This window comes from Triturus cristatus, chromosome 6 (assembly GCF_964204655.1).
Source record: "Triturus cristatus chromosome 6, aTriCri1.1, whole genome shotgun sequence".
Lineage (NCBI taxonomy): Eukaryota > Metazoa > Chordata > Amphibia > Caudata > Salamandridae > Triturus > Triturus cristatus.
This window is the reverse complement of record NC_140589.1, coordinates 912,629,349-912,653,327: the sequence shown is the minus strand read 5'-3', so window position 1 is coordinate 912,653,327 and position 23,979 is coordinate 912,629,349. Positions and strand designations below refer to the sequence as shown.

At 44.9% G+C, this 23,979-nt stretch overlaps 1 protein-coding gene across 2 annotated transcripts in view; it reads left to right on the top strand.

The window, feature by feature from the left end:
* Positions 1 to 23,979, top strand: part of ADGB (androglobin) — a 1,188,702-nt gene that overhangs the window by 977,225 nt on the left and 187,498 nt on the right. For both annotated transcript variants that reach the window (XM_085611585.1, XM_085611586.1), the window contains exon 30: positions 18,346 to 18,536. In XM_085611585.1, coding sequence (XP_085467711.1) covers positions 18,346 to 18,536 — 191 coding nt within the window. The remainder of the gene's footprint in view (positions 1 to 18,345; positions 18,537 to 23,979) is intronic.

The window sequence follows — 23,979 nt, the reverse complement described above, 5'->3', positions numbered from 1 at the left end:
TTATAATTTTCTTTGGATAAGATCGTTGAGCCAGTTTATCACTCAAAACCTCCGATTGCCGCAGATAATCAGATGTAGAGGAACAGTTCCTACGGTACCTCAGAAATTGGCCCACCGGGAGATTATCCCTCAAAGCCCTGGGATGGAAAGACTGGTAGTGTAATAGGGAATTCTTGTCAGTGGGTTTGTGGTGCACACTGGTGCTAAGTTTGTCATTCACCACACCAATATCAAGATCAAGGTACGTAGCGGTCTCCCTACTTATCTGCCAAGTGAACTTCAAACAGGTATCAAGTGAGTTCAACCAGTCCAAAAATTCACAAAGCAACTGATGCGTCCCGGACCAGATACACAGCACATCGTCTATATATCTCTTCCAGAGGCAGATATGCCTCCGGAAGGGATTAGAGAGCTGGTCCAGATGGAATTCCTCAAATTGACCGACATAGATGCAGGGCCTTGTGAATTTTGGGCAAAACAGAAAATGCCGGTACCCTAGGGTTAACATTAACAAGAAAATCGGCTTCCTTGACAGTGATCCACTTCTTTTCACGTGCTTGTGCTACAATAGTTGTAATAATTTGCAGCAATTCAGCCGTGGGATCACGGACCAGTGGCTGGTAATTCCTCCTGTCACTAAGCAACCTCAGAACTTCGGCCTCATAATCACAGGTGTTCATAAGGACCACAGCGCCCCCCTTATCAGCAGATTTAATAGTTAAAGCAGCGTTCTCTTAACCTTACTTTCAAAGACTGCAACCTCAGGGCCCACTGTAGATAACGGAGGGCAAAATTGAGATGGGCGATGCAAATTAGTAGAAAAGACAGACGAAGAGACAGGTTCCTTATTAGCAAAAGAAATTTTTATTTTTATCTTCCTCATCACTTCGTGGACTTCAGTTCTACATTTAAAAGAATCATGGGTAGGGGTCGGAACATAACCTAACCCCCGGTTCAAGACCCTCAATTGGCCAGTTGTCAGTTGATAGTCAGAAAGATTTACAACGATGTAGTTTATATTGGGGTCCTGCCTAGACTGCGAGTCTGGCGTGGGGAAAACATCTGCCAATTCTGTGACTGGTTCTGTCTGGCTCTGCCTCGTCCCCTGTGACCTCCCCCTCTTTTGCCTTGCTGGGCCTGGCCTAAAAAAGAACGAATCAAGGACCCAAGTTCTTGATTGGACTGTGGTTGAAGATTGAACCTGACTTTCCCAGGGACTGTCGTTAGGGAGGCTTCTTGCTGAAGGGATCTGCTCACTACCTAGTTGATAATATTTATCATCAACATAAGGAAATGCCCACTCATGTGTGTATCTCTCCAAGTTCCTTTTAAGTCCCTTCATTTTTTGACTGACCATATAATTTTAATAATCGGTCAAATCATCTTGTATTCTTTGTAGATGTTCCTTAGTGTCAGTGAGAGTCGTATCATTTTTTATCACTTCCTCCAGCTCAACAATCTCCTTTAATAATGCATCGCTCAACCTCTTAGCCGTCTGAATGATTAAGATAAGCCAATCACGGGTACATTTATTTGCGATAAAACTCCAATCAACCCGAAATTGTTTATCTTCCAGAAAAATTTGCGGTTCAGTCCTGACCAGTAGGCTCGCAGGAGCAGCCCCGCCCGATAATATTCAGACAGTTCCTGTCCATTTTAGCTAAGCACCCACATATACAGGTAGAAACAAAATCTCACGTGCGCACCACCAGAGGGGCTACTGGTAGGTTCTCACCAGCTTGCCCACGTTTATTTCATCATTGATAACTTTCTCAAGAAAGAAAAAATGTACCAACAGAGACTGTTGGTACATTTTTTCTTTTGTTTTCACGGTGCTCATTTATTTGTTGTGATCGTTTTTCTCTTTGCACTGGACACATCACTCTTTTTTCTCATGAGAAAGTTATCAATGATGAAATAAACGTGGGCAAGCTGGTGAGAACCTACCAGTAGCTCCTCTGGTGGTGCGCACGTGAGATACTTTCTCTTTCTTTACACATTTTTTCACCTATTTTTTAAAGAATATGGGTGTGTGTAGAGTGAGTTTAGTTGTTGAATTACTTTGAGGACTGACTTTCCACTTTCTTGTTTCTACCTTTTCTGTCGTTCTGAAATTTTAAGTATTGGTAGCACACTGGATGGGGTTATACCTTATGATTTAATGGGTGTTGAAGGTTTTCGATCAACTTGTCTTTCCTCCACCCAGTCCAGATTACACAAAATAATATGTGCTACGCGGTGCCAGTTCTTGTTTGTTTAAGTAGTATTTGATTGGAGGGTGTTCTGGCATGTCTTCCCTCTACAGCTCCTCTTTTTGACCTAATACGTAATCTTGGCAGCCAGGCGTCCCTCCACTAAGACGGTATACGCCTACCGGTGGAACAAATTTGTGGCATGGTGCACAGCAAAGGCTGTGGATCCCCTTTCTGCCCCTCTTTCTGAAGTACTCTTGTTCCTTCTCTCCTTAGCCTAGCAGGGCTCTGCTCTGGGCACTATCAAGGACTATCTTTCAGCCATCTCTGCCTTGCTTCGGCTGCCAGATCAGCCTTCTCTTTTCAAGTCCCCGGTAGTTAACTGTTTCTTAAAAGGCTTAGCACATCTTTTTCCTCCAATCCCCTTCGTTATGCCTCAGTGGGGCTTGAATCTTGTGCTCACTTATTTAATGTGTGCTCCCTTTGAGCCGCTTCATAACTGTCCCTTGCGTCTCTCGACTCATAAGACTGCTTTTCTGGTAGCCATCACTTCTGCTAGAAGGGTGAGTGAGCTCCAGGTTCTTTTCTCAAAACCTCCTTTCCTGTCTGTTCATCTGGACAAGGCGGTTCCACGGACCCGTCCATCCTCACTTCCTAAGGTGGTCACTGCCTTCCACATCGGGCAGACCATTACTTTGCCCACCTTCTATCCACCTCCGCATCCTTCGAAGGAGGAAGAGAGGCTCCACCGTCTGGACCCAAAACATGCGCTCTCCTTCTATCTGGACCGCACAAAACTGTTTCGGGTGAATGATCAAATGTTTATTGGCTACGTGGGCGCTAAGAAGGGTCGGGCCGTACACAAACGCACCATTTCTCGATGGGTCGTGTTGTGTATTAAGTCTTGTTACTCTCTGGCTAAAAAAGAGCCTCCAGTACTACCACGCGCTCACTCCACCAGGGCGACGGCAGCTACAACTACCTTGGGAAGAGGAGTTCCTATGAATCAACACAAAACTCTTTCAAACGAAGGAGGGTCCAAGGGATATGCTTAAAGACCATCAACAGTATAAAATCCCCAAATCAACATATAATATACATAAATACTGTAGGTCTATTATACAATGTGATTCCAAACACTGATGCGACAGAAAAAGTGAAGAAAACCAAAGTAAATGTGTATCACCTCAGAGGAAAATACTTCCAAAAGAGGTTAAGTTCCCATCACCCACCAAAGGTGGCTTGTATCATCATCTGGGAACACTGGACAGAGCCATGAGTACCAACCACTATGGTGATTGTGGTGGTTACCCTGTTGTCCCAGGCGTGAGTATGAGTATCCTTACAGTCTCTGTAAAGGTACAGGTAAGGTGATGGTTGCAGTGCAGAAAGTGATAAATGAAAAGTGCTATTAAAAATGGCTAACAAGGCACTAATAATTTTATTCTGGCGCTGCCTTGGTGCCACTTTAAAACCAGTGCATAGACAGCTTACACAAATAACTGTCAGATTTTTGGTCTACATGTTTCGGCTTATGGACATAGAAATCCTAGCTCTCATCAGGACCATATTAATGCTACTGCAAAAAATGTATAGAATTAAATCAAACAATTACTAGGTTGGTACCCAATACAAACTGGTTAGTCCTGTGTATCCCGATAGGACTTTTACAGACAGTGGCTTGTAAAAGAGACCTAGACAAAATCAAACAAAAACAATGGTAATGAATCTAAACTTAAGCTTGTGAAACATCAGTGTTGGTCACAGAACCATAGTGTATAAAGTTTTTAATGTGATACTGAAGTTGTATCTACCACTCATTGATGTGTTACATGGCGATAGTCAATTTGACACTCGACAAATGCACTTACCCGAAATGCTGCGGGTACGCACCTCGACTCACCTGGCATCCGCTCAGGGAATGAGGCACCGCTCTGAAGAAATGGAAATTACAAAAACAATATTACCCCTATGGCCAAGACAAAACTACATCTGTTAGGGATAAAGGAACTTGTCATCCATTCCGAATGGTGCACTTATAAACAGTATAAAAACATGGCAGAGTAGGTGGCTAAAAATCAATGGTCTCACCACTTGATTAGGCTCATGTGTATATCGTTACTGGCCTGTATAATTATGGCCCTGTCTTCGTTTTCCCTAATACACTCTGAACGTTATGAAGTCATTTCTTACGAAGTTCGAAAGACCCCTTACATGCATGTGTGTCCTCTAAAACCTGTGTTGAACCAATGGACTATTAAAATAAGGTAGAGCCAAAGCAGTACTCTGCTAGAGAAAAGTACTGGCTTAATGCAAAAACGACACAAAAGTCCTTATCTCAGTTGCGTGCGTGGGAGCTTGTAATAGTTCCCTGGCGCTGCAAGAAATGAATACTACAAATTCGTAGATGATAAAGAGCATGTAGAGAACTTTTTTAAGTTTGAGGAAACGATATATTTACAAATCTCGGGTACATCGATGGGCAGCATTTTTGCGCCCAGTCTGGCCAACCTGTATGTCCATCTTTTCGAGCAGAACAATGTACTCACTCATTGCAATCCTTTCAGAGACCAGATTAAAATTTGGAAGAGATACATTGACGACATTCTGGTCGTCTGGCAGGGGCCTGTTGCTTCTCTGTTGGATTTCCATGCATGGCTGAATACCAAGAGCAAATTTCTGCGTTTCACAGTTGTCTATGACAAAAACCGTCTTCCTTTCTTGGACATTGTGATACGCCCCAACCAGGGCAGACTTGGTAGTGAACTGTACAGGAAACCTCAATCAAAGAACTCCCTTCTCAGTTTCAACAGTCATCATCCTAAATCTCTTCGGGAGAATTTACCCGTTGGACAGTTCCTGCGTATTCGCAGAAACTGTTCCGACGTGACTACCTTTAACCATCATGCAGAGGATCTGTCTAACCAATTGAGAGATAGACAATATCCGAAGCGTTTGGTAAAACAGGCTTGGAAAAGAGCCTCTAATAACAACCGGGGAGCTCTATTAGAACCCCCTGTGCCAAAGCCTTCTTTGTCCAGAATGACTTTTGTAAATACGTTCAGCACGTGGTACAACCAAATACAAAAAACTGCGAAAACACTGGCGGATTTTGAACGTAGGAAATGTGGATATTCCACCACCTCTATTCTCTTTTAAAAGAGGAACAAACCTCAGAGACAGTCTAATACATACTAGACCTAGAACAAAACCTGTCACCATAACGAATACTTTATGGGATTTACCGCCAGTACAAGGCCATTTTCCATGCGGCCAGTGCTCAGCATGTCCACAGACTCAGTCGATTAAAACAGTTGACATAGGCACAGGTACACCTTGGATTTTAAAAAAGCATCCCAATTGCAACACAGAGAGAGTTATTTACCTGATTACCTGTCCCTGTTCATTGCGGTATGTAGGCATGACTACACGCAAGATCAAGATACGCATAAATGAACACAAGAGCACTATCAGACGGAATAAACAGGCCACCAAACTCACCAATCATTTCTTGACGCTTAAACACAAACCGGAAGACCTGAGATGGTTGGTCTTGGAACAACCTTTCATTCCCTTACATGTGACGGATATTAAAAAATTCTTGTTCGTCAAAGAACAGAAGTGGGTGTTCAAATTACAGAGCGATCAGCAGGGTTTAAATGATGAGATTCCGTGGTCATCTATATAAGCAAGTGGATATATGCACTATGTTCCTTCCTGTTTTTTTTTTTTGCCTTCTCTTACAGGACATGGCATTATAGCGCGGAGCTATGTCTAAATTTGCTATTCTTAATTTGATCGATTGCCATTTGGCAAGAGAACTAAACGTGCTAAATAAAGTGCTTCTTCTTAAAAAAAAGGGGACCAAGACATTTACAGGGTGCTCCTATGGGTGTTTTGGTTTTCACCACAAGCCGTTATAATCTGTTACACTTAAATAGAGTTTCCTCATAATCTCTATACGTAAAAAAAAATTTTAAACATATCTTCACACATGTTCTAGCGTTTTCTTTATATCATGCTTGCCATAGCAGAGTTGTAGTTCCCTTTTGGAGACGGACGCTCCCTTTTTTCCACCCCCACAGGTCGAATAGAACTACGTCTGTCATTTGGAACTACCATTCCCAGCAACGTTTAAACTAACGACGCAGCATGCGGCGTTTTGTCCATTGGAGCGCTCCGTAGTTGACAACACGGAAGTACGCTCGTGCACGTAGTCTATCTAATAACGCTCAACCTGCCCGCCCGGTACCTCCCCTTCCAGCTCAGTCGTTAGAGCGGGGTACCGACGGAGAGGTAGGTTTCTCTACATGCTCTTTATCATCTACGAATTTGTAGTATTCATTTCTTGCGGCGCCAGGGAACTATTACAAGCTTCCACGCACGCAACTGAGATAAGGACTTTTGTGTCGTTTTTGCATTAAGCCAGTACTTTTCTCTAGCAGAGTACTGCTTTGGCTCTACCTTATTTTAATAGTCCATTGGTTCAACACGGGCTTTAGAGGATACACATGCATGTAAGGGGTCTTTCGAACTTCGTGAGAAATGACTTCATAACGTTCAGAGTGTATTAGGGAAAACGAAGACAGGGCCATATCTATCCAGGCCAGTAACGATATACACATGAGCCTAATCAAGTGGTGAGACCATTGATTTTTAGCCACCTACTCTGGCATGTTTTTATACTGTTTATAAGTGCACCATTTCGGAATGGATGACAAGTTCATTTATCCCTAACAGATGTAGTTTGGTCTTGGCCATAGGGTTAATATTGTTTTTGTAATTTCCATTTCTTCAGAGCGGTGCCTCATTCCCTGAGCGGATGCCAGGTGAGGCGAGGTGCGTACCCGCAGCATTTCGGGTAAGTGCATTTGTCGAGTGTCAAATTGACTATCGCCATGTAACACATCAATGAGTGGTAGATACAACTTCAGTATCACATTAAAAACTTTATACACTATGGTTCTGTGACCAACACTGATGTTTCACAAGCTTAAGTTTAGATTTATTACCATTGTTTTTGTTTGATTTTGTCTAGGTCCCTTTTACAAGCCACTGTCTGTAACAGTCCCATCGGGATGCACAGGACTAACCAGGTTGTATTGGGTACCAACCTAGTAATTGTTTGATTTGATACTATACATTTTTTGCAGTAGCATTAATATGGTCCTGATGAGAGCTAGGATTTCTATGTCCATAAGCCGAAACATGTAGACCAAAAATCTGACAGTTATTTGTGTAAGCTGTCTATGCACTGGTTTTAAAGTGGCACCAAGGCAGCGCCAGAATAAAATTATTAGTGCCTTGGTAGCCATTTTTAATAGCACTTTTCATTTATCACTTTCTGCACTGCAACCATCACCTTACCTGTACCTTTACAGAGACTGTAAGGATACTCATACTCACGCCTGGGACAACTGGGTAACCACCACAATCACCATAGTGGTTGGTACTCATGGCTCTGTCCAATGGTCCCAGATAATGATACAAGCCACCTTTGGTGGGTGATGGGAACTTAACCTCTTTTGGAAGTATTTTCCTCTGAGGTGATACACATTTACTTTGGTTTTCTACACTTTTTCTGTCGCATCAGTGTTTGGAATCACATTGAATAATAGACCTACAGTATTTATGTATATTATGAGTTCCTATGAATGACATCTGTCAGGCGGCCACATGGGCATCGCTGCACACGTTTACCAAACATTACTGCCTGGACAGCCAAACCCGGAGAGACGGCTTCTTTGGCCGTTCTGTTCTCCAGGATTTTCTGGTGTGATCTTGGTTCGCAGACCCACCACCGGGGTTGGTATTGCTGGGGTATCTATTCTAAGGTAAGGAATCTATAACTAACGTGTCTTTCAGATGCACAAGTTACTTACCTTCGGTAACGATGTATCTGTAAGAAACATTAGTTAGTTATAGATTCCTTACCGCCCCACCCATCCTCCCCGTTCTGCGAACTGATATCTAGGGTTAAGGACATCCTTTTAGGGCTCTAGTTTTGTGCACCAGTGGTCAATGCCTTGCATGGCTCTGCATTTCGTTGTGCACAGAACTGATGTCAGAGCGCGAGGGCGGCGTCTAAGTAGCTGCTGTAACGTCATCCTGGCAACCACGACGACGGACGCGGAGCCGACCGACGCCACCTTCCGACGCGCAGAGGTACTGCTGACGAAAAAACGTCCCGGATCCAGTCTGACGCCTGGGGGTAATTCTAAGGTAAGGAATCTATAACTAACTAATGTTTTTTACAGATATATCGTTACCGAAGGTAAGTAACTTGTGCAACAACTACATTGACCTAAGGAACAAAATATTAAAAAATATCCCTAGAGTTCTTACATTTTAGTGGAGAAAGGTGGAGGGTTGCAAGGCGTGGGGGCTAGTCAAGGGCATCTAGTCATGCCCAGTTTCTCCAATGCCTATGATCTCAGCTATGCACTCAAAAGAGGTGGTTGTCATATCATGAATGTTTGCGCAGGACATGTCAGGGCTGTATGCTAAAACAACCTCTTGCCCTTTCTATGACACTCTTTTTTAAGGCGATTTTGTAAACTATAATAAGGAGGTCATCAAAAAGATGATAAAATTGTACAGAAGCCAGCTTCAGTGATGTCTGCAGGGCAACGTCTCTATTCAGACAGAAGATTGTTTAAGTTCTGTGTGTTCTTCAGAGCACATTGGGTGTTTCAAAGCTTGAGTTTTACATAGGGGAACAGTCGTAGGCATTAAAACGAAGAGATTGGGGGAGCTGGTGGCCATGAATTGCTAAAATGTGGTGAGGAAGGGAAAAAATCAGTGGTGAATGGACTGTTTTCTTTGGCATGCCAGGTAGTGTGCCATGGAGAAAATTGTATTGGTTTTGGATGTATAACTCTAACTGTACATTCATTAATCTAGCAAAGATAATGGCTAAAAGATGATTGCAAACCTAAGGAGATGAATCCATCATCATTCTTTAGCTCACTTTGCCACCCCAGTTCAGACACAGCTATATGCAAATCAGTCCTGACACTGTGCCTCATGGGAACAGTCTAGTTTGAACTGCCAAGCCATGTCTTCCCTGGACCGCAAACACGCATCCTGGGACCGGTTTCAGGTTAATAGCCCTCATCAGCCAGGCTAGCTTGAATCTAGTGGCAAATTGAGCAAGGGACCCACATCTGAGCATACCCTGCCAACGTTGGGCAAAAAAAGCAAACACAAGGAGATGATGTACGAGCGCTGAAACTCACTCCCAGTCACAGATATGGGTTGAATCCATCATCGTTCTTTAGCTCCCTTCGCCACCCCAGTTCAGACACAGCTATATACAAATCAGTCTTGACCCTGTGCCTCTGGGAATAGTCCAGCCCGAACTGCCAAGCCAGGTCTTCCCTGGACCGGAAACAGGCATCCTGGGACTGGTTTCGGGCTAACAGCCCTCATCAGCCAGGCTAGTTTGAATCCAGTGGCAAAGTGAGCAAGGGACCCACGTCTGGGCATACCCTGACAACTTAGGGCGCACAAAGCAAGCACAAGGGGATGATGGACTGAGTGCTGAAACTGTTCAGACACTCACCCCCAGCCACAGATCTAAGTTGAATCTATCATTGTTTTTTAGCTCACTTTGCCACCTCAGTTCAGACACAGCTATATGCAAATCAGTCTTGACCCTGTGCCTCATGGGAACAGTCCAGCGCGAACTGCCAGGCCATGTCTTCACTGGACAAAAAACAAGCATCATGGGATTGGTTTCGGGCTAACAGCCCTCATCAGCCAGGCTAGCTTGAATCCAGTGTGTGTTTGCTTTGTTCGCCCTAAATTGGCAGGGTATGCCCAGACGTGGGTCCCTTGCTCACTTTGCCACTGGCATCAAGCTAGCCTGGCTGATGAGGGCTGTTAGTCTGAAACCGGTCCCAGGATGTTTGTTTCTGGTCCAGGGAAGACATGGCTTGGCAGTTTGTGCTGGACTGTTCCCATGAGGCAAAGGGTCAAGACTGATTTGCATATAGCTGTGTCTGAACTGGGATGGCGAAGTGAGATAAAGAACGAAGATGGATTCAACCCAGATCTGTGACTGGGGATGGGTGTCTGAAACGTTTCAGTGCTCCCTCCATCATCTGTTTGCTAAAAAGATGATTGCACTGCCACCACATATTGCCCCTTGGAAGTCAGACATGTTATCTTTGGAGGGCGAGGTTTGCAAGTGGTATAGACACACATCCAGATGCAGGTCTAGCCATATGGATTGAACGTTTTGTTGCTAGCCCCCAAATCCGATTACAACCCCTTTAGGTGTGGCCTATGCACATGTGTACTGTAGGAAATTGGAGTATTAGTTCAGAAAGGAGAGAAACCACCTCAAATATTAATTATAATACTTGTCAGGGTGAACCACTAAAGTTACTAAATAAACCTGTGCCTAATCCTCTGGTATCTTGGCACAAAGCAGTTAGTCTGAATTTAGGGGACATTTGTAAAGAATGTATGTTGTACTCAAAAGTCATAATGTGAAAACCCAACTTAAGAAAAATCTGAACCAATTTAGAAATACAGAGAATATTTTAATAAATACAAAAATGCAAAAATCCAAAGAGTGGAAACAGATGTGAATTAAAAATAAAGCAACAAAAAGCATAAAGCACCGACCACTGTTAACTGATCTTGTTATCTGAGTCAACGTCACAAGTTAAGGCCGACTGCAATGGAGAAAGGTTGGATATAGGAACCCGTGCATCTCAGTAGAAAGTTTACCTTCAGACTTAAAACTTTTTCTGGAAAAAAAAGTGTTCGTCGACGAGTTATCGGCAGTGGAAGCTGCAAGCTGTATCTCAAGCAGGGCTCAATTGCTGGAAAGCAGGTACCCGTGCAGTCATTGACAAAAGTTTGAAAGTTTGGCGGGGGCGAAGTCCATGCCTGAGAAGGCCTCAACATTGATAGAATTCTGCTTGGCCTCGGTCCTGATGATGCTGTCTACATTCTGGCTTAGAAACGTATCTGAAAAGCCAGATCTCCTTCAGCAGGCCAAATCAGCAAGTTGAATCTGGCTGGTGGTTCAATGGCTTGAGCTCCACAGCAGTTCCGGCTTCCTGTCGGTTCTCTGGAAGAAAAGTTGTATAAAAGTTTCCAAGTACCAGTTTTTGGAATTTGGGCTGGTGGTGTACACTATAACACCAGCCACAGGTCCAGCACATCACTTGGGGTTAGGACTCACTCTAACACAGGCCAGCTGCAGGGTCCAGGCAGGTCTAGTTGAAACTGGTCAGCTAGACAATTGCAGCCAACTGGCCCTTGGGTCCTGGATTCAAGGCAAGCAGGTCCACTATTTCTCAAGGTTCTTCAGACAGCAGGGCAATCCTTCCAATTCTTCACAGGTCCAGGAGTGTTTTGAGGGGAGGTCTGTGAGATCCACTCTTATACTTAGTGCCTGCCTGTGGGTGGGTTGAAAACTCCTGGCCACCTTCGAACCAATAGGGGGAAATTTTACAGGGTTGACATTACTCACTTTCTCAGCATTTCCTGTGTGTTGTACTCTAAATTATTAGACAGTGATCCTCTCTACCTAAATCCAACATGGCAGAACCATCTTCCCCTGGCAGGGGCTCCCTGTGCCCCCCCAGAGTGTAGCTATGATAATGTGCAGACTCTCCTTTGTGGTCACATCAAACCAGTTCAGGAGTTGCTCCCCACTCCCCCTGTGTTAGGAGCCAGGAAAAGGGATGCAGGCCTAGGTGAGAGCTACAACTGACAGTAACAGGGTCGGCGTCCTCTGAAGCTCATGAAGGAGCCATGAACAAGCCACCAGGCCATCCTGCTCAATAAATGAAAACACCTTTCCACAGTCAATCCTTTTTAACCACTCTTTGTGAGCAATCCACATCCCAGCACTGGGAAGACATTTGGCAGTCAGGTGACACTGGATGCTGAAGGAAAGACCCTCTTAGGTTAGGCAGAGAAATTACAACTTTCTAAAGATTTCATTTCTAAAATGGTAATATAAAAAAACGACTTGACCATTAAGGTGGGTTTTAAACTACTATTAAAATTAGTTCTTGAATTATGTTTCTAGCTGCTCCTAAACAGAAGTTAAGCACTTTAAGTTATTATAGTGTAAGGGGGGACTGTATCTAGCCCCCAAGCTGTTCACAGCCGGCAGCGCAAGGTCCTTGCCGGCCCATGAACCCACACCCACTCCCAGCCACCACACCCAGAGCTGGACAATAACTGGGGCGCTCCCGGATTACCAACACTTTGATGGGGGCAGTGTGTGTGGGAATAGGCCTGCAGGGACTGAAGGAGGCTGTGTGCGGGCACTTCCCTCATGCAGACAAGATGGCAGCTCCGTGGTTGCATGGTGACCCCGCCTGTGCTGTGTCGGTGTCAGTCAGCATTCGCATTGCAGGTTCGCCCGCAGTGCCTGCAGTGGGGCTGTCTTTGGGGGTTGGTTCCCCCCCATTCTCTCAGTGACTGGCCCAGTGGCGGGGACCCAGACTGCTGCTTGTAGCCCTCCAACTCTGAGGGTGGGGCCCCCTGCCTGCAGGGACACAGTAGTGCTACCATGCCATTTGGGCCATTCAGAGTGCCCTCGGGCTGCTAGGTGTGGAGTGCAGCAGCTGGCTGGGGTGGCCTTCATGGCCTATGATCTTATGGATTGCTGACTCTGGGGATAGCAGGGGCCCTAGGGACATCTGCCCTCAGGCCTCTTGACCGCTCTGTTTCTCCTTGCTGCTGGCCTCTGGGGAGATTTTGGGTCAACTGCTGACTTCTGCCCCCAACGTTGTCTGCCCCATGTAGGGCTGGAGCCCATGTTGAGTGCCATTTACCCCACCTGAGAGGTGAATTACTGTCTGCCTTGCATTGACTGCTGCTGCCCTGGACAAGCCCAACTTGTAATACTTTGCTCTCCCCTTGCTGCTTTGGACATTAGTTTGTCTTGCAAAGCTGTGGCTGGAGCCTGGGAGCTTTGTTAGCTGGGTATCACGCCTATTGCATGTGTGGGCCCTCCCGGACTGCTGTACCATTTGTTGAGTGGTGGAGTGAGTTGTCATCCCCCTGTTTCCCCCTAGAGGTGACTTTGGCTTTTCCCTCCAGCTTTGGGCCACCCTATCACCACTCCAAAGGCAGTGGCTGACTGAGCCACACCTCCTAGCTTTACTGCTGCTTATTCTGACTGTTGAATTTGGGAGAACCTTACTTTCCCTTATCTGCCCCCCGGCATGGGTCCCACTCAGAGGCCCAGGGATGATGCCCTTACAAGCACCCCACAGGATGGGACCAAGCAGGGCTCTGGGGGCGAGGACACCACCCACATGGGTAGAAAACTTGATAAGCTACTGGCCACAATCAAGGCTATTGGGGAGCAACTGGAGGGTAAGACTGAATCTATTTTGATTGAGCTAGGCCTCATTCGTGAGTACTCTTAAGTAAGTGGCGAGGAGGGTGTCTGCTTGGAGGTGTCAGTCCAAACCTTAGCGCTCAAGGCCCAAAATACAGAACGTTGCCTCACAGAGTTAGAAGCACACACTCAGTGACTATCTGCCAGGCCTGATGACGAAGAGAGGTCCCGCCATAATAACAATAGGGTATTCGTCTACTGGAGAGAGTGGAGGGTGACTCCATGCTTAGTTTTCCTCAGGACTGGCCTTAGGAGGTCATGGCCTTGGAGGGCTTGTCTAAGTTCTATGCCTTGCAGCGGGCACACAGGTTTCCTGCTCACCTTCCTAAGCCAGGAGCACTACCTTGTCCGGTGGTGGCCCATCTCCTACATTTCCATGACAAAAATGTCCTCCATCAGCAGCTCCGCAACCATGGCCCCTTCGTGGTGGAGAATGCTAAGGTCGCTCTCTATCCTGACTTTACCTTCAAGGTTCAAACTCAGCTAGCTTTGTTCATTGCAGTTAAGAGAAGGCCTCTGGAGTTGGAGCTGCTTCATTCCTTGCTTTTCCTGTCTTTCTGAGAGTGCAAGTCTCACTTTTTCACGGATCCTGCTGCGGCATGGGACTGGCTGGAAAGTTATGACAAGGGACAGTTTGTCCAGAGCTTACAGTTCATCATCGGTCAGAGAACAAGAGACGCAGGAGTTATCGACAGTGTGGAACAAACTGACCTACTAAGCAGCAGGCGGCCCAAGAATGGATGAGGACAGTGGAGGCGGCAGCCTCCCTGAGATCTGGCGTGAGCTAATCTCATCTCGGGACGAGTTCTTGCATAGGGTCCATTTCGATCTCGGCAGGCTCAACTGTGCAGGGACTGCAGAACCTTCCTTGAGGGTCACGCCGGGCACAGCAGATGACACTGGCTGGTTGGCTGCTATGTTTGGTGAGGCATTTGCCTCATTCATGGTGCTGCAATGTAGTGTCTGTATTATATCCTTATGTGTTTCAATGTCCATAGTTTTCCTTTTCTTTAGGCTTGGAAGAGGAGGCTGAGCAAGTGTGGAAAGCTTGTGCTATGTGCAATATTTTCCCTGTTTAGCGCCCTGTATGATTTTTGGACTGGTCGGACTCTTCCCTCTGCTGAGCATTCCAATACACACTTAGTTTGCCCTTCTGATGGGCCTTAGTTTGTAGGCTACTTGTCTTCCCTTGTTTGAACAGGATGTACATATATCACAGTCCAGGGGGTGTGGGAGTTGAGGGAGTTTACTTGTTTTTCCCTGTTTGCTTCTTTTGTTTGGTTTGTTAGCGATAGGTGTGCTGCAGATGTGACTAGTTTCCGTGGCTGGCAGTTGACGTACTGGTTGTGTGGCTGGCATGGAGTGCCATGGCACACTGGGATTAGAGTGCGCGTCTGGATAACTGACAGAATCCGATTGACCACCTGGAATGTGTGGGGCCTGTCCACACCCTCTAAGTGCTAAAATGTCCTGGCTTACTTAAAGCGGAGGAGGGCGCAAGTTGTATTTCTGCAAGAGACACATCTGTCAGATTCTGAGGACAGAGCACTCTGCAAGAGATGGAAAGGGCAACTGTACTGAACTGCTTACCCTCCATTTGCAAGGTAGGGCCCTTATCTGGATCTTTCAATTACATAAGGTAGTCAATGACCTTGAGGGCAGATATGTGCTGGTACTTGGAAGGTTGGATGCCAGAGATGTCTCTTTGCTTAATGTTTATGCCCCAAATTCCAACCAACCTTTGTTTCTGAATAGCTTGATGCCCCTTTTGCCGGTAATTCTGCCTTATTTCAGGATAGTGGGGGAAGATTTCAATTGCATTGTGGACTTAACTTTGGACAGGTCCCACTCCCACCCCCTCTGCGCCAGTGCATAATTTGTAGCAATAGGGCCTTGTAGATTGCTGGAGGGTGTGGGACCCCGGGGTCTGGATCTGGTCTGGATCTGGTTTGCATGACATAGAGGTACAGTTGGATAGGGTGCTATGTTGTGATGCGGCATAGAAGCGGGTGGTGGATGCAGAGTACCTGGTAAGGACGCACTCAGACCCCTACCCCTTACTATGCACTTTCAGGTGGAACCCTTGCAGATCTTGTATACTTGGCAGTTGGACCCAGCCCTGCTTGATGACCCAGCTTTCTGGGCCTCGCTTAGTTTGAAGATCACTTATTTTTAGTTGGGCAATGCTTCTCCTGGAGTTGGGGGAGAAACAGGAGGGCAGAGAATAGATGTTTGTTAAATGGGAGATATTGTTTGCAATGACATAGCACCCTTGCAGCAATATGACTACAGGGCGTATATTGCAAGGGCTCACATGGAGAGGGACACGTCTGGAAGGAAGTTAGCCTGGCTCCTCTGGGATGAAATGAGGGGGTAATGCCATCCTTCAGATTAGACAACTCAGCGGGCCACGACGTGTTCACATAAGAAACAATTAATATGGTATTCCTGAACTACTATTTGAGCTGTACATAGCTGGCTCTGGGGTGAATGAGTCGAATGTTCTTCCTTACATCGCAGATTCCCCCACCATCAGTCCTCGACCCCGCAGTGGAAGAGTGACTAGGTGCTGGTATTACTGTGCAGGAGGTGCGGGCGCTATAAAGGAGATGGCTCTGGGCAAGGTCCCCGACTCGGACGGGCTGCCCATAGAATTCTACTCCACTTGTTCTGCTGCCCTTGCCCCTAAGTTAGAGGCAGCTTTTAATAGAGCATGACAGCAAGGACTGCTTCCACCCTCTCTGCGCAAGGCCACAAGTGTGTCATCAGTGGCTTCCTACAGCCCCCTCTCTATGCTTAATGCAGATTATAGAATCCTGAGTAAGATTCTGGGGAACAGGTTTTTGCCACACATGGTTAATTTGATTCATCCTGAGCAGAGCAGACAGGGTTTATACCTGCTCATAGTACCATGCCTAATATTCACCAGCTGATTCATGTCCTGGGCATGCAGGGAACCCTCCCGCCAGACTGGCTGTCATTGTCTGTTGATATTCGGAAAGCGTTTGATTCCCTGGGCTGGGAGTTCTTGTTTACTACTTTTTTCGGGATGGGGTTTGGGCTGGCCTTTGTTAAATGGCCTAAGCTATTATATACTCTGCTGATGGCAAGGGTTTGGACTGAGTCAGTAATATCTGATGGGTGTACAGTGGAGAGGGACACCCGACACTGTTGGCCCTTGTCCCCTTTATTACTTGCACTTACCGTAGAGCACTTCGCACTGTCAGTACGGCAGGGTGGACAATTTCAAAGCCTACAGTTATCGGTGATTGCTATATATTTCATTATATGCAGATGACAAGCTGCTGTATATGCGCAGTGAGCCTTCTGACTTGAGGGTATGTCGTCCTTCGGTCTACTGGATGGCCTGGAGGTTAACCGGCATAAGCCCTGCACCTACCCACTTCAACCTGGCTGGCGGGAGGTCCACCTCTCCACTACTGTGCTGCCACTGGACTCAGAACCTGTTCCCATTCGTTACCTGGGAGTAAATATTTATAGATCTATGGGGATGCTCTTTGAGGGTAACTTTGCCCAGGCTATGACTGCCCTGCAGCAATTGGTCACCTTTTGGATACTCTCCTTATATCGGTTAGCATCGGATAGCCATATTTTCCTAATAAGTAGGGCTATAGAGAGTTTAGTGCTGCTGAAGGTGTAGGGCAGTTAAATATGGTAAAACAAAAAATGGCCTCCAGTCATCCATCACCCTGCATCTCAATTATTAATGAAAATCCCTGGCGGTATGTATTCCATGACCTCTTTCATTGTCCTTGTGAGAATACACCAATATCTGCCCTTGCTTTTACAAAAAAAAATATATTGTGAAATTTTTGTATTGCAATATATATAAAAGGATTACAGGAAACCAATGTTGTTAGTCCTGATGAAGACCTCCAAAACATTACAGTCCCATTAAGTGAGGTTGAAACGCACTGTATCGTAATTTTTAAGCCTAGCAGTGCTTCCAAACAAAGGTGCAGTAACATTTCACTGGATTGGTTTAAGATAATAGATGGGGTCTACAAGTACTGAAAATACCACACCTTCAGCTGGATAAGTATCTCTTCTGATAAAGTGAACCCTTGGCAACAGTTAAGGGTTCCCAACAAATTATTCTTTTGACTTTATAAAATGGTGACAGAGAAGTCTTTTCAGTTTGTTTCTCTCTGAACTTTGTATCATTAGTCACAGCATTTATATGACCTGCTCAATTTGAGAGATTCATTCTATTGGGTCACTTGATGGCTGCTTGTAAAAGGCTGGAATACTTGGTACATACATTGCTTACAGATTGCTTTTAAATGTTGCGTGAAATTGTGTTCTCTTGTACAAAGAAAAATACATTATTTGTAAAAAAAAATGTATGTGCCATGAAAATTAAGTACAAGTGTGGGGTTGTTCTTAATAACTGAGATGCAAGATTTGTTAATCCACAAGCAGATACTGTTTTCACCAGCAAAAGCGTTACCAAAGGTAAGTAACTTGTTCATTTGCAACATAGAATAATGGCAGAGCCTTTCTCTGTGTTTCTACTAGCAAAGTCTGTGCATACATTGTGCTAAGGACAAAGTAAATCAGAAACACGTTTATGTGTCCACTTTTCTAATATTTGATTAGCTAATCGCCACAAATGATTTGAAAGTTATAAGACATATTGCTGATTTGATCCATTCTCCCCTATTTTTCAATGGCTTTCCTTTGACGTGATGGTGTGTCTCAACTGGGCATTTACTTAAAACCTGACCAAACATAACTTCCACACGTGGACAGCATCCAGAGAGAAACACGAGGAAACCAGTCACTCTCCCGGCGGCGAAGCTCGCGGCAGTATAGATTCTCAGAAATCAGGCCCCGCTCACAAAACATCTCGCAAAGGGAAAGAAAAATCAGCTGAGAAGGAAAAGTCGAGCAGAGACAAAGATAGACTGCATTCAACTCCAACGTCTAGACCAGAATCTCGGGTAAGAGTCACTTATTTATATAAATTCAGCGCAGCAACAATGCAGCCTTTAAATCGGAAAAAAAAGGCTGTGCCAGCCTGCCTAAGCATTTCCTTGGTTCATAATGGTACTTATTGGGCCACATGTATGAAAATATCATTTTGTAATTACCAAATAGCAATTTTTTAAAAATATCTATTTGGTAATCGCAAAATGCGATGTAACAAAACAGACAGGAAATATCAATTTTCTAATTGCGATTCCTTAAAAATCGCAAACGCAATTAGGGAATCGCTATTTGTAATTTTGACTCCATTCGTTCCTATGGGCCTCAGGGCCCATAGGTGAGAAGGGTCTTGCATTAACTAATGTGCGATTACCAAATTGGTAATAGCGTTTCCTAAATGCACAGTCCGCATTTAGGTAAGGCTTCTTACATGTGCATTAGGAAATCGCCAATTGCGATTCCCTATTTGCATTCACAATTTTGGTAATTGCTAACAAATGTGATTGCCTAAATTGCGAATGCCAAAGCCTTTCATACATTCAGAAATGCCATTTTACATTCGGAAGCCGCCGAATTTTGGGATTCGCACGGTTTGCAAAAGCAAATTTAGTTTCATACATCTGGCTCATTGTTCGGTAGAAGTATGTATATTATGGAGCTGTTTTTAACAAGTGCTGATGAATGCTTTAATAGCCTGATGATTGATTATTGGAGTTGCATATATTCAGTGTTCTGTATTAATGTGTGCTGTTGTAACTTGGTACGTGGTAATCTTGGTGAGCAGTGCTTTTGTGAGCATGCTGACACCCAACTGAGTGAATTGTCTGTGCAAGGTTATTTGTTTGTGAAGAGTAGAACCTTAAGGGTGCTAGAGCATGTTCAGTTATTGTTAAAAAAAACAATCAGACTCCATTCTGCAATGGAAACTTTTGGAAAGTCAATCGTAACTAGCAAAAGCAATTGCAAGGCCATGTTTATAGCAAATTGAGAGCAAATTAAAAAATAAAAAGCCAAAAAAAACCTACAGTCTTCTAGATAATATTTTAAGATGGTTTGGTTTTTAAATATCCTGACCATTGGATTAGACTCTATGGGGCAGATTTATGAGGTTTTGCCGTAGGGAAGCGCAGCGGGCCTTCCTGCTACGCTTCCCTACGGCAAAAGAAAAGGGCAGGGATGCGCCGTATCTATAAAATGCGGCGCATTCCTGTCCTTTTCCCCTGCGCCGGCGCACAATGGGCTGCCTGCGCCAACGCAGGCACCTCTGCACCATGGTGCAAGGGTGCCTGCGTTTCGGAGATGAATATTTTTGTACAGGAAGGGAAACCTTTCTGTACAAAAATAATCACAAGATGTTTTTCCTCTTTGTATGGGTGCTGCAGAATGCAGCACACATAGAAAAAGGAAAAAGGAGGAGAAATAAAGATATTTCTCCCCGTTGCGCCTCCCTTACGCCTCCCCTGGGGAGGCGTAAGCTTTTGGCGCTACCTCAGATTTACGATTTCTCGTAAATCTGGGGCAGTGTCAAAAGGCCATGGATGTTGCTGGGAACGCCCCCAGCAACACCCATTGCACGCCCCTTTAACGAAGGGACTAATATTTATGAGGCAGCATTAAGCCACCAAAAGTGGTTCAGTGCTGCCTGATAAATATCACGCAGGCTTTTGCGCCACGGAACGTCACAAAAAGTGACGTTCTGATGGCGCAACGGGCCTCATAAATCTGCCCCATAATTTTTCTTTAGTAGATATCACTGAGCCTATGCACTTGTGTTGTGCAGCACCTTGGTACATAAATGATACCACGTTCTCGACCCTTCTGTTTCCTTTCACATGCAAAGGTTTATATCCAGTAGCTCTAATATCCCTATAACATTCACATTCTCTAGTATTTTATTTTTAGGTCTCGCCTAGCAGCGCGCATGCGCTGCGTGAAAAAGACCTTTAGCCATCGATGCAGTTTGTGGCCCAAAAACGTGCACGCGTTGCATTGCCTTCAATGGCAACGCGTGCACGTTTGGCTATTCCCTTGCGGGAGCGAGCCTGACACCATATGTTTGTAATTAACTTACAAACACATGGTGCCCCTGGCTCGCTCCCGCAAGGGAAACGCTGTGTGTGTTCTGGGCCACACTCCCACCACCCCTCCCACTTTTAGCGCGAGGCTTGTCAACTATGCAAGCTGCAGCCACAGCGAAGCGCACGCTTGTTTTTGATTGCCTCGGCTCGTGTGTTTAGAATGTGTGTTTGTTATCTTTCCGAGTCTAAAGCGCGTAGCTGATGTTTTCAACCACCCCCTTTTTTTTTACTTTGAGAAACACTCTAGTTAGTTTGATTGCCATGCTCCGCTGACAGCATTATTTTTTTCAAACAGATACGGCATATGTGGGTTTTTTTTTATTTGAGAAACACACTGGTTACTTTGATTGTTGCGATACGCTGACGGTATTATTTTTTTCCAAACACACATGGCCCTCTTGTTCACTAACCTTCTCCTTGCCTGTGTCTGTTTGGTGCCTGCTGCTCGCGGGGCACGCTGGGAATGTACGATGGATTCCCACATTTCATTTTTCTCCGTGGGACGGTTTCCTCTTGCCATCAATTGGGTCACTTGGCTCACTTCAGCCAGTATCGAGGTTAGCCCACTCAGAGGCCAAGGAGCCGGTAGTAGATAAGAAGGAGTGGGTGAGAGTGGGGAAAGAGGTTCTTTGAGTTGTCCTGCTTGGTGCGGGGTAAGAGGTCACGCATATCTTCTCGGTACCCCCCTAGGCTCCGGCGGGAACACACAGCTCTCTCACCGCTTCTGAGGTTCGATACATTTTCATAATCCTGAGACTTTATACTTGGCACCTCACTAAAAGGCACATATTTGACACTCATCCCGTTTTTTTCACTGACTTTAAAGCTCCAATCTTAGATGGTGGTAAAATAAGCTATGTGTTCAGTACTGACTTCTCCCCATGATTCGTTTGATCTTTGAAAAATCACATCTCCTGCGTCAATTTCCAAACACACATGGCATTCACATTTTTTTTTTAAACAATAAATATACGCCAATGCCAAACCCGCCAAGTTATCACTGCCCAATGCCCAGGCATAGCAACCAGTGCAGCCCGAGCCGTAGGAGCAGCAGCGCCAGCACTACCGAGTGTTCCTTATTTGGTTTTGATTCAGCCTTGTTTTCTTTTTTATTTGTTCATCTGCATTTTGTTTGTAGTCATGGGGAGAGCCGACGCCGAGATTCAAACCTGGTTCTTCAGTCTCAAATTCGTCAGTTCTGTATGTTACGCCACATCCTCTGAAACTGCTAACTTGTTCTTTGTTTACCGGCCATGGACGCTAAAGACTGCATTGTGGTACGGGACTGGATGAGACGTTTCTCCTCAGTTGTTCATTGGCTGTGACATTAGGTGCCTAGATATGCTTCATGGTTAGCGCCTAGCTGCTGCACGCCCCGCCTCCCCAGGGTGGGTTGCCTCCTGCTCTGGAGTGCAGAGATACCGAATGTGGACTCAACGAGATGTCATAATAGCCTGCCATACCTTTAGATCCTCTCGATTGCATAAACAGAGCTGGTCTTTTGAGTTTCATGTCATCATGTAGGGTTACATAAGCGCAATAGCTCCATCTTCTTAGGACACTTGGTACAGTTTATACGTCTCTTTATAGTTATTTGTTTGGCTACGCACAGAACCACACACGTTTGTGCGAAGATTGTTATGCTGACCTTTCTTTAATTTGTTGCAGTAAATAAACATACCACGGAGCCCTGTTTTCAATCAAGGGAGCCACACTGAACTGTAAAAAACATTTCGCTTTTCTGAAGCACACCTGATTGGTTTGCACGGAAGGCAGTCTTTTATCATCTCTGGCTGGCTATCCCTGGCGGCACAGCCCCCAGGATAATGTGCTGTATGGCTAAACACTTATAAAGTCCCAAAGGTGAGACCTATTGGCTATGCCAATGCTTGTTTCTGTTAGTTTTCAAGAGGAGAAAAAGGACTTCCGGGTTCTAGGATGCAGTAAACGCAGTCAACACGCCCAATAGCTCTGGTTTTCGGGTCCTAACACACGCAAACAGCATTTGCGCATACATGTGCTTTCATGTATTATCACAATAAAGCCAGACGTGCTTGTCCATAATGTCATCTGGGTCAGCTCATAATGCCACATGGTTATTTCCATTGTTGGGATCTCGGTCATTTATTATATTATGTCCCTTATTGTGATTTAACATTTATGCTAATTACTATTTTCAAACCCGGGAAATCTCTTTTTGTTTTGATCACAGTCAGCAAATATATTTCTATCACCACATCTCTAACAAACTAAATCGGTATAATTGGTTTTTATTTATCTCAAAGGGGCAGAGCAGTCACAAATTCGAAGGGCTCCAGGCATGTGATGATTCAAATGTACATGGAATAAACTGAGAGCTGTGAGAAGCTCTCAGGTGAGTGCTGGCCACTCCAAGGCATAAGACCGCAGGAAAGCTTGGCTTGCTCTGCTTGAGGGTTTGACGCCTTTCTCTTCTCAAAAAGTTGACATATATGAAAAAGTAAAAAATCATGTTGCATATAGGTCCATGGGATGAGACTTATCCTTTACCACAACAAATATGGGGGAGAAAGTAGGGGGAGATTACTTTTATTGAAGCTATCAACTAGTGCCAGATTTTGGTGGTTGATACTGTCAAAAGAGAGGCTTAATACACATCCTGCGTTTTCTACTGATAGCTAAAGAATATTGTTGGAAATAGGGAAGATGAATTTTACATTCAGTTTATTTGTTTCCAAGATTCATAATACATCCAATACTTTGGTCAGATAGCAAAGTTCATTAAAGCATATGGTAATGAATGACACTGACTATAAACCTTAGGTGGTAGGTGAGAGATTAGATTAAAGAAACATGAGTTCCCCGTTTTTAGAATCGAGGGGACAAGAGCAGATATGGCTGTTGTTTGTTTGCGTCCACCCAAACCTCAATCTAGAACAACAAAAAAGCAGAAGGGACCAATGCATCAAGACTAGAGGGTATCCACTGGAGGAAACCTTATCCAAATGTGGGGGAACCCAATGTCCTGTGTGTCTCCCTGTATACAATGACCAACGATTTTACAAAGTGTAAGACTGGGCTCTCACACCACACTGGATGTCATGCTTCAATACTGGCCCGCCACAATAGCCAGATACTACCTTACTGGCTAAATACATTCATTCAAAGTCAGCAGGCATCCTTACATTACCCAATTTGGGAAGTCAGCTGGAAATTGGTTGCCTGAGTTGGGATTTGTTGAAGGACCTATAGTGTACAAACAGATATTGTTCAAAATAAAGTACAAATATGAGGTGAGACATAACACGACATAAAACATAAAACATAAATCGCTAGAAAGAAGATCTTCTTGCTCCATGCGTCTTTTGCTAATGGGGCACCCATTCATCACCCATAAAGG